The sequence below is a fragment of the Mytilus galloprovincialis genome, chromosome 4, assembly GCF_965363235.1.
Source record: "Mytilus galloprovincialis chromosome 4, xbMytGall1.hap1.1, whole genome shotgun sequence".
Lineage (NCBI taxonomy): Eukaryota > Metazoa > Mollusca > Bivalvia > Mytilida > Mytilidae > Mytilus > Mytilus galloprovincialis.
The window spans coordinates 19,395,876-19,408,185 of record NC_134841.1 but is presented as its reverse complement, the minus strand read 5'-3'; the positions used below and the strand labels follow the sequence as shown (position 1 = coordinate 19,408,185).

The window sequence follows — 12,310 nt, the reverse complement described above, 5'->3', positions numbered from 1 at the left end:
AACCTCCGTTCGACAGATGTTGAATGTACAGTATAGAAATAGATTGACATAATAGAAATGACTTTATAATAGTGCACATGTCTGCTTTGCCTACTGTCATTATTTAAAAATAAAAAGTGGTAATTGTTGTTGAAAGTTCTAGCAAATTTTAAATTGATACAGAAAAATGTATCAAAATATACCGTGTCAAATATACCGTGTCAATTTACCAAAATTACGAAGACTTAATTTAAATACACATACGAGATATCATGTGTCATAGTAAAATTATATCTCGGTGAGCAATTTAAAACTACCAGAGTTTTTTTTTAATTTCTTAAACAACTTGTGTTATCTCGCTTGGAAATATCAAATATTCTTGAACATGTCCATTATATTTACAAAGATGCGTGAACAAAACAGACATAATAAGTAAAATTGTCAGAATACGGATAATCTCAATCAGAAAAAAAAACAAACAAATATTTAACAAAGAAGCACAAAAAAAGCATGTATCAAATTTAACAACCACATTCATTGTTTACTTAATTTTGTATTTTAAATAAACCTATAAAGGGTTGAAATATTATAATTTTGAAAATGCTTTGAACGACGAAATTATTTATATCTCTACCTGTGCGACGTTTACAGTCTGACCTCACACAGGTATAGAGATATAAATAATTTCGTCGTTCAATTCAAAAGCATTTTCAAAATTATAATAGAACAATAACAAAATGTCATTATAATAAAACAATAACAAAATGACTTTATAATAGAACAATAACAAAATGGCATTATTATAAAACAATAACAAAATGGCATCATAATAGAACAATAACAACGGCAGGATGTTTAAAAGTACAGAGCCCCGTCGTATGTACCAAAGAAACAAAAAAGGTTACACATACAGGGAAAACGGTACTATTTATTCTGCCATTGGCGACAATGTTAACATTTTCTAAATTTACCACTTTTTAAGATAAAAACCTGGATAAAACAGTTATATGTTGTGTTAGTACTTTATTACTCTGTTTTAAAAATTAAAGCCAAATAGTATCATGACCAACTTCCAACGGAGCTTGTTTATGTTATCCATGCCCACCGTCATTTTGCACCAAATTTATGAAATTTTGCAAGTCTTTTCGAATAATTCTCTAGAAAATATTTCAATAGGTTTTAAAATTTATATTGTAAATATACACACTGCAGTTATTCATAGATAAATAAAAAATATATTGTACCCTTACATCCAATCACAGCGCTCCTAATTTGACTTCCTTCACCTGCCTTGGGTACACAAAAGGCCAACCTAATGCTGGGAAAATTAAATACTACCATTTTCCCTACAAAGCACACCAGCAAAAATGAAAGCTAATACAAATAACACATTGACGGGATGCATAAGTACAGATCCACATCAAATGAATATCACCAAACAGATAGTTATTTTAATAATAGAACAAAGACAAATAAAAGAACTATATAACACGTTTTTAAGATGATAAACAACGTCAGTACGCAGAATCTATACACCAAGACCATCATGTATTATTTGTGAAATTGATACGGAATATTTATCAACAAGGTCTTGGTACCTAGAAAAAAGACATGACATTCTTTGACATACCCTATAGTTCATCAGCTTTCTTCTCAGACACTTGTTTTGTTCTGATCCTGACTTGACTTGATAATAAGTTGCGTCAGATGAACAGGTCACAGTGTATCGTCTTTTTACATGCATTCTATTTATAATATAACTAGTTCAAGAGAAGCAAAATATACCAAAGGGACATTTAAACTCCTAAGTCAAAAACAAACTGATAAACTAAATAAACTTGCGTATTGTTATGTCTTTACTTTTCTGCATTGGCTAGAGGTATAGGGGGAGGGTTGAGATCTCACAAACATGTTTAACCCCGCCGCATTTTTTGCGCCTGTCCAAGACAGGAGCCTCTGGCCTTTGTTAGTCTTGTATTATTTAAACTTTTAGTTTCTTGTGTACAATTTGGAGTTTAGTATAGTGTTCATATCACTGAACTAGTATATATTTGTTTAGGGGCCAGCTGAAGGACACCTCCGGGTGCGAGAATTTCTCGTTGCATTGAAGACCTGTTGATGACCTTCTGCTGTTGTCTGCTCTATGGTCGGGTTGTTGTCTCTTTGGCACATTCCCATTTCCATTCTCAATTTTATGATGCTACCAACAATATACAAATGACAACATTGAAGACTGAACAAACGGAAAAATATTAAAACTGACGGGTTGTTTGTGTTTTGCTGAACGTTAAGTTAAAGCACTTTTGCATAACCGACCATTTTTATCAAATTGATTTCTATGTTGTTATAGTTCTGATTTTTTTTTTTTTTTGTTTTACATTTTGTCACCACGGTTTCTTTTGTAGCAAACATCTGTCTTGTTCCGGCTCTGAGTGTCGGTCAATATTAGACTATGTTTTCTTCCTGAATTTACATTCTATTGTCTCAGTACGTTAAACAGCTATCCTAACTTACTATAAAATCTATAAGGAGACTTGTTTTTAGGTCACGGTAGAAGGCCGTATGTTGACCTGTATTATTCATATTATAAACTGAGTTTTTTTAGTCCAATTGAAACAAGCTCACCCTATTCCTTCCGATTTAAGTATGTCGCATTGTCAACTATTGTCTTTAAGTTATATTTTGTATTTGCCAAAATTCTTCCCTTTGCAAGGTTTCAATTACATGAATTTTAAATACCGTGTGTATCAGTGCAGTAAAGGATTTTAATAATAAATGAGTTGGTGGACAACCTTGTCGCACCAACCATCTATTACTATATGTAAGATATCTTACTTAAAAACATGTATATATACATGTAGGTTACTGGGTCAATAAATCTGTAACGTACGTTCTTATTTAGCTTTACTTGTTGATTTACTGCTGTTTTATAATGCATATATTTTAAAATGATGGTAAGTAGATAAGATAACGCCTAACTTTAACAGGTGTTCTAGCTTATTACAAATGTATATTTTACTTGATTCTAATTTTAAATCGGTTTCTTTTGTAAGGCCAGCTGTTCAACTTTAGACCTACAACAGAGGTGGAAAATATATCCCAATATCAAAACACGCTATATTTCTGTTCGTAATTAATTGTCCATTATGAATAAAATAAATCATTGTCGCGTATGAATATAAAAGGAAAATGGTTAATTGATTGAGTTGAGTGATGGATATGTGATTTGAAAAGACCTATTTGAGTGTCACATTTTCCTTATAATTACACCTTATGTAAAAATCTTGAGAATGAATTTTCTGCGCCTTACGGCTCGCGAAATTTAACATTCTCTCGACTGGTATTTTTCGCAAATACCCCTCCTTAACATGATATATCTGTTTATAATTGCGTATGTTTAACCGAAGAAATAAAATAGTATGCAGAATTTCGTGCTATCATATAGCCCTTGATTTTTCGATGCAATTATTAACGAATTTAGACTTATAACCTAAAACATCTTAAAAATCACACGGATCCATTGTAACACCAGGATTCTTTCTAGAGATTCGTTGACAGATTTGCAATATTTTTAAGTGGATTTTAGATTTTGAATGTTTTTAATCTTTATTTTAGAAAAGATACTATTTTTCTAACCATCTTTGGAAAAATTTTGAAAAAGAGAAAATTAAAAAAATAAATCCATAAGTCAGTACGGAAAAAGTTAGTTTGAAAATAACGAGACAGCCGTGATATTTCAATAGATGATATAGCTAATTTTTGTTATTAAAAGTACTTACTCGCAATTAGATCTTTATTTAGACCAATAAAAACTACCAAAATTTCAAACAAAAGAACTGTTTGCGTATATTTGAATTTGATATAATTGTTTCTTAACATTTGATGTCATATTAAATTAACGACAAGGACACCTGTTTATCCTTTTGTAAGGAAGTGAGCAGAGAAAAAACGTAGCTAGGTGAACACAAGGGGAATTATAATCGGAATATGATTTGCAAATCATTGTTATATTTTCTCTCTTGTTTCCTTGAACAATTGTCTTTTTTCTTTACCATAACTCCGATAATATCGTCATGTTTTTGCAAGTAGTTTATATCCAAGAGTAATTTCAGTTGTGCGTTCAAGACGAGAAAACAGACACCAGAAATAAATAAATGTTCTTAAAATGGTCAATGCAAAGTAGTATTCTTTCATTTGAAAAAAAAACAACAACATACAGATACGTTGATTTTGATACAATAAACCAGAGTTAGGGATTGGGGTAGGTTCTCTGTTAGAGTATTTTGTATAACTTACTAGGTTATTCCAGATGGTAAATTTAAGCAGACTCGCACTGCAGCAATTTAACATTCACCTGCTTTATTAGAATGGGGACTTTGATAAGAACACTAGTGGAATAAAAGAGAGGCGAAAGCTGCCAGAAGGACATTCAAACTCATAAGTCAAAAACAAACTGGCAACGTCAATGCTAAAAAAGAAAAAGATCAACTGACAAACAATAGTACACAAAACACAACATAAAAACAAAGATTAAGCAACACGGACAAAAGGCAACAAAGATACTTCTCACTCTTCAAGAGCACATAATTCAACACCACTTTTTATGGGGTTCGTGTTGCTCTATCTTTAGTTTTCTATATATGTAGTGTTTCGTGAACTATTAGTATTGTCTTTTCGTCGTTTTCAGTTTAACAATGGCTTTGTCTGTTGTTCTTCGGCTTAAGTGGTTTGAATGTCCTCTTAGTATCTTTTGTTTCTTTTTTTTTTTCTCTTTTTTTTTTTTTTTTTACAGTTGAACACTTTACAAAATAAACGATTAAGTGGCAGAGTTTTGTTTATATAGTCTCAATTGGTTTTAATAATTAACTTAACTGATTTTTGTTTATTTGACTTGCAGAACTCTACCCTTGCCTCCGAATGAGATACTATTGGCTTTCGTATTTACAGGTTTTGGGCGTTCTATAGAAGAAGTAAGATGAAATCTGCCTATATCATCGAATATGCAGTCATAATGAAATATGTACTACAGTTGCTGTCTCATTGACGTATTATACCCTTCTTATCCTTTAATCGAACCTCTTAAATCACGAAACTCGATCTAATAAAAGGAATGCAGGCTTCCGGAAAGGAATGAATACTGCTTTGTTTAGATTAAGTGTATTAACCAAGCAAAAATAATCCAACGTCCACCTAAAATTTTCGTGTCAATTGAATAATTATGTAAGTGATGTGGGTGGATTTGTTGGCAGGAAAGCAATTGTGTATTGTTCGAGCGATGAAGGCTTGTCCATGGTTAAATTTAGCCACTAACTGAAAAGAAGTGCAACGTTGGATTAATTCCAGCATCACCCCCGCAAGTTGTTCTCTGTTAGTCTTTCACAAGTTTAGGGCTTCTCAGGGAAAATCTTAATTTCAATGCAGCTATAATGGCACTTAGAAGTGAGCAAGGAGAAATATATATCATTGTGAGTTTTCATGTAGCTTGTTTTTGAAATTGACAAAATTATTAATTTGCATGCACTGCATAATTAGCCAACCACAACCTTCCCTTTACCTTTGTCCAATGTCCAGGCAATTATTTTAGCGCCTACTGATGATTCAACTTTTACAATTGAACATTTTTTTTTTACATTTTTGAATTTGTCTTATGTAATTGTCACGATGAAATAGAAATTTTGATTGGATTTCCCAAGGCAAATCGGAAATGATCAACAATACTGTCTGTGTGTTCACCTGATGTCAGTCTCATGTAATTAATGTCCATCATCGTATGACACACAAGTGAGGTAAATACACATAGATATATAAAAACTAGACTTGAATTAGGAAATTTAATGAAGAAACGGATTCAGTTTGTCCAAGTACTGTTCTGGTAAGAAATGATAGTTCGAAATTTATTCAACCTTCAGTAAATAAATTACTAGTATATTGATTGCTATAAGTATGTTAATCTGCAACCCAACTGCGAGCAAAAATTTATACAAATTTTAATTCGAAAAATCTCTAAATTATAGGGGAAAAGGGGCATCCTTGCAATATTCATCAATCACACGAAAAATAGTTCTATTTTCATTTAACCTTCTGCAAGCATTTTTTACAGTGTTATCTAACACTATTTTAAGTGTACTTGTGGTTTTGTCCGCTGTAAAAGCGACAGTACATACAGTTATAGGACAAAAGTGAGTTCCCACTCTAAAAATGTCATATCATTTCAACCAAAATAAATATTTTTTCAAAAAATATTTCTAAGTCATCTTATGGGCGGTTTTTATAAAATAGATATCACAAGATGAAGAAATGTCTAAAGTTTTATTGTTTATTTTGCCATAATTTTCATGATTTTTTTGTATAAATTTTGGTTAAACACAAATTTTTATGATTTTGATTTGGTTAGAATACATAGCAACCTTTTCAAGAAATATTTTATTTTCTGTTCACCTCGTCAGAAAATTAAAATGAGCATGAATGATATCATGGCCAAATAAACAAAACAAAAAAATGCCTCTCTAATCAACCTATATGGTGTAAATGACAAGCCGTTGGTCGTCCCTGTTATATTATTGATATAACAGTTGCATTAGGGACAATTTCTAGAATTAGGAAGGTGTCACAGACTGACATGTTTTCGACATCAGCTTTTATAGAAAAACAATAAAGAAAATAGTTTATTAAAATAGAATGAACATATACACTTGACAGTTATGCAAGATATAAAATGAACATTATTGTCTAATTTGATGCTTTGTTTGCTAAATTTTTCTCTAGGTCTTTATTCTGTCTTACATTTTACATATATACAACTGAGCATACTTCTTTTAAGCTACTTTTTTCATTGAAGAAACAATGAATCTGTAATAGAATATTACAAACTAGTAAGTCTTTCTATCAATATAATTTCTATCATTAATTATTTTGCAGGTGAAAGAGGTTACTTTACGTTACTTGAATTTTCTCTTTCGTAATTATAAAAATGGATATAAGTTATATGTGTGTTACAATGTTCGTGCTATTTCTACAAATTATAAACTATTCAAATGGACAGACAAGAAACTTGTTTTTAAATCGAAATGAACAAAAGAATAGGAGATTTTTCAATCCAAGACAAAGAAATCCAAGAAGATTAGCAAACAGACAATTGATTAATGAAAGACTTAGAAATTCTCAAAACATTCCAAGTTTTTTGAATGAACATGTTGCATGGGCATACACAAACAAAGAAACAAATATTCCAGATATAGTCCCGATAAGACAAACAACACGGAGAGCTAAGCGAAAACAGTACAATCAGAAGGGCAAGGTGTTCGGTCACTGTGATATTGGAAATGATGAAGACCTGGATGATTTATTTCCTGGAATTTTTCAATCAGAAACAGAAATCCTAAGTGAAACGTCAAAAGTTATTAAAAAGGAAAGGTGGCATGGCGATGCCGTGCGGACATACAGCCAACCAAAAAATAAAGTCCCCCAAATAGTCCCAGAAGTAGTCCCAAAAGTAGTGGAAACAACAACACAGAGATTTGCTCGAACGAATAATAATTCAGAAATACGTGACCGCACAAGGCCTCCATCAGGTCGTAATTCTGAAGTTTGTTCATGTTGTCAAACGTAAGTGTGAACTATATATAGACTTCTATGTCCTCACTGATCATTCACAAATTATTGTCAAATAGTTCGTCATTTGATTGGTACTAGTATATAATCGAGGTTAACCAATTCCTATATATCGATTTCAGAACTACAAATAACCCAATATTTGACATTTCAGTTTATGTTTTTGAAATAATCTTCATCGTGTAAAACGAAAGACAAATAATATAAATATTTTAGGAATCCAAATATTTTAAGCAGCAATAGGTAAACATTGGATTTAAAGTAAAAACAAAACAATATGTAAAACATTGCTGTAGAACCAGAAAATTCTGTAAAAAGTTACACTATACCAAAAATGGTATCTAGATCAACCTATTCGTGAAGAAGTATTTCAGCAACAAATAACATAAAAATGGATAAATTATCTTGAAATCAACATTATTTATATATAGGTGTGTTGGATTCTAAAGACATACATTTTTATTTTTTATTAAACTGAGAGTTCTGCATTGATAAGAAAATGTTACTAACTATTGTAAAACAAGAACAAACTAATAAATCAAGAAAAATCAAATAATTTTACTTTGGAAACCCCCTGTTTATTTGATACGTGTCGTTTTGTGGTATTTTTTCTCGATATTGGTATCATAACTGCTGCCCAGCTCTGTGTTTATCATTACCTTTTATTAAAGACTTTGTCTCTTATTATCATGCTGTTAATATTAAACAAGAAATTGTACACATTTGAGCAGGATGAAATATAAATAGTGTGATAGCTTTTATTTTTTTATTTACTGTTGTAGAATTTCGAGACACGAAGTATACCAAAACATCACTGTAGATGAAACAAATTACCAGGTAATACAGTTACCAGGAAAGTTTCAGGCTATCCCAGTTGGACGATGCCCGTACGTAATATTTATATTTGATTACTTGTTCTTGTTCATGTATAATTGTCATAGATATGTTTAAACAGATATGACAAAAACGATCTATCGAAACTGTTTATGTAGCAAGCCCTCTCCATTTTTTGAAAGTCAAATCAACTGGAAGAATGCACACGTTCAGTTCATATTATGACATTATCTATTGATACATATACACGTACAATCTCGTATTTATATGTATAGCGGACAACAAAATAAGCATGATGTATCATAACAAGAATATATGTTGTTTATTCCCTAACTGATCATTTGCGAAATACCTTAAGAATTTGAGACGTAAATGTGAATTTTTAAATAAAAGAAAAAAAGGATTTTGACGTCAGTGTGATGTTCCGATCAGAACACACGATGTTTCTTCAAACGGTTTAGTGCATTTACATCATACGTGTATTAACTATTTCCTGTAGATATACAATATAATGTACACCTACCATTATAATTAATTAAAAGTTTTAAGATATAAGAAAAAGAATATACCTAATTTTGTCCATATTTTAAACAACGGTCAAGCTGTTTTTACACTAAAATAATGAGACGATTGCCACTGGCATGACCAAAGACAAAAGGACAGGTCACTATACGGCTTTTAACAAACTTCAAATTCAAAATAATTCTAACGAACTGATTTATTCAAGAAATGATTACCTAAAAACAACAACCCATGACAACTACAAAATTAAACAATACATAAAAATAAAATGGTACACAGAAACCAACGAATACCATTAAATTAAACAATAGATTAAACTAAAAACTAAAATGGTATACAGCAACCAATGATTACATTAAATACTTCCATTCTAACAGGAGACAGGTACATCAACTATAAAGAATTATTTGGTGTAAGAATATGTAACAGATTTTTTACCTTTTTTATTTTTCATTTCAGTGTAAGCAACCTGTGTTTATATGGAGATTGTGTACAGCATTATAGTGTCCACCATGTTTTGATATGGAATAATACAGTACCATACTATCCACCATTTGATTTCGCCTTAGTTGAATATCCAACACATTGTACATGGGAGAATATTGGACAATAAAAACAAATCTTTAAATATTTTGTCTTAATGTATTCTTGTAGTCTTTGAAAGATAACTATATAAAAATAAGAAGTAGAGTTATGATTTACAATGAGACTATTTACCAAAAACCAACAACATGAAACTAATGTGAACTATCGGTTACCCGACGGCCACTACCAATAAGTAAAATCCATGCATTAAAAAGGCTTTTAAAGGTCCCAAGATGACAAAATGTGAAAACAATAAGAGAGACTACGAATGGCATAATTTGATCTTAAACGATTATGACAGACAGAAACCTGTGACACCCACTTGATTATAAGCTCCTGGTGTTGGACAAGGACTTCTGTATTGACATTAATTATCAAAAATATATTAATAGCTTTAAATTTTTCGAATAATTGTGTGTTTTAACCAGGAATAGATTACCACTGCTATATTTTGCAAAACCTGACGGTCATTTGGTTCCTCTAGGCCATTCAAATTGGTACTATATGTTCACTTATGAGTCTTATTTATACGAATTCGCATTGGACATACACAATTTCAATCCTGATATCTAGGATGATTTTATACTAATAATTGCACCTTCAAAGGATTTAGTGAAAATCATAACCAGTCTGAGAAAAGCAAAATTACACAATGACAACCCATGTGTTAAACAAATAAGTAGAAAGTGTATAATATATAGCTTTAGTACTCTTAATAACAAACACTTTTTTGCTGGCGCTTTTACATACTGTCAACTACAATAACATTTTTGTTGGGGTCACTGTCAGATTTGCCTTTAGTGATTTGTGTTGTATATCTGTGATGTATAAAGTAAAATAACAAATAAACCGAACTCCGAGAAAAATCGAAAACTGAAAGTCCATAATCATGTTTACGCAGTTTTTTTGGGAATCGCATTAACCTATTATGTTTCACTTGATCACTGAATTTTGTTAGTGTAGTGGAACTAAAAACAACTGTATAAAAAGCTATCAAAGGTACTATAATTATAATTAAATACGCCAGACGCGCGTTTCGTCTAAATTAGACTCATCAGTGACGCTCCGATCAAAATAGTTATAAACAAAACAAGTATAAAGTTGAAGAACATTGAGGACCTTAAATTCCAAAAAGTTGTGTCAAAAACGGCTAAAGTAATCTTTTCCTGGGATAAGAAAATCCTAAGTTTTTTGAAAAATTCAAAGTACAAAAGTGGAAGGTTTAGCTAGCTATAAAACCAGGTGTAATCTTCCATTTTCTACTTAACAATAAATTTGTGTGACAGGTCGGGGATATTACAGTTGATTTCCATTCGTTTGATGTGTTTGCGCTTTTGATTTTGGTTATTAGCCAATTATTTCTTAATATTAGTAGTGCCAAGAAAAACTTCTTCGGTTTCACCTTGATTTATCTTTGCCTTTTTTTCAAAATGACGTTATACAAAAGACCCTATAACTATATCACGATTAAAAGTCTACCAATAAGTCTTAAAACTTCACCTCATACAGAATACCAATGATCGTCTAGTATCAAATATATAAAAGAGGCGGAAAATACAAAAGGGACATTCAAAACATTCAATTCGAAGAAAAACTGACAAATACACGGCAGGTCATAGCAAATACTCAAAAATAGATAAACGGACAAACAAATTTTCAAAACACTACATAGACAGCTAAACCTTTAACAACATGAACATCTTCAAAACCGGTTGTGAACTCACGTGCTACAGAAAATAAAGAAGTTGTACTGTTTGCTTACTGTATATTACACTTTAAATGATTGGAATACAAATCAGTTTCGTTAAAGAAGACGATTATTTTCAATAGTCTAATAATCAAAGTAAGTCACATGTGGGGCAGGATTTTCTTAACCTTCTGGAGCACCTGGGATCAACCCCAGATTTTGGTGGGGTTCGTGTTGCTAAGTCTATTGTTTTCTATGTTGTTTGTGAGTACTTTTTTTTGCTTGTAGTTCTTTTTCTCTTTTAGCCATGGTGTTGTCAGTTCATTTTCGACTTATGAGTTTGAATATCCCTCTAATACCTTCGACTGTCTTTTAGTCAATGTCAACTTTTATTTACAATTTTTGATCGGGACGAAATTGGGGTAGGCCAATAAGTTGGAGGGCGATTTTCCTGTATCTGAATACTAAATCAAATAGATCAATTTGGGGGGAGCCAGTTTACCCAGTTTCATGTAATAGTTCCGTCTTGATAGATAAATAATATAATATAACAATACAAGGTGCAAAAGGGTTAACCTCAATTGACATTAAACGGACAATAAAACTATTACAATTTATTAAAGCTGTCTTCTTCTAACAAGAATTTTCATTGTGGTATGTCAATATTTCGATTTTTCGTGTAAAACATCTTCCTAGCTAAAAACCCAATTAGTTTCTGTCGTCGTCTTAAATACCCTTTCCCCAAACAAAACTCTACACTTTTTCATTCAAAGAAAATCAGTTTTAATACACAAATTGATTAGAAATCATTCATCAAGCAAAAAGTATTATAATTGATAAGTTGACATACTAACTTATGTCAATTCATTTTTTCTTTTCAATCGGTAAGAAAACTCGCGCATCGGTTCATGGAAAATCTAAAAAAAGAAAAGAGAGAAAGGTGAAGATTTATTTAAAGTAATTTTCAGTACTGTGGATTTATTTATTTTCGTGGGAACCAATATTCATGGATTAAGGAAAACTTCCAATTTCGTTGACATTTAATTTCGATGTTTTGCTGAAATCTGCATACACGCCTACAGAAAATTTGCT

At 31.3% G+C, this 12,310-nt stretch overlaps 1 protein-coding gene across 1 annotated transcript; it reads left to right on the top strand.

Annotated features, from left to right (window-relative positions):
• Window positions 1-5,768: 5,768 nt before the first annotated feature.
• LOC143070520 (uncharacterized) lies at window positions 5,769-9,574 on the top strand. The gene is made up of 4 exons (XM_076244776.1): window positions 5,769-5,851; window positions 6,898-7,584; window positions 8,373-8,477; window positions 9,406-9,574. Exons 2-4 carry the CDS (start codon window positions 6,950-6,952, stop codon window positions 9,557-9,559), a joined length of 894 nt encoding a protein of 297 aa, XP_076100891.1. The 5' UTR covers window positions 5,769-5,851; window positions 6,898-6,949; the 3' UTR covers window positions 9,560-9,574.
• The last annotated feature ends 2,736 nt before the right edge of the window (window positions 9,575-12,310 follow it).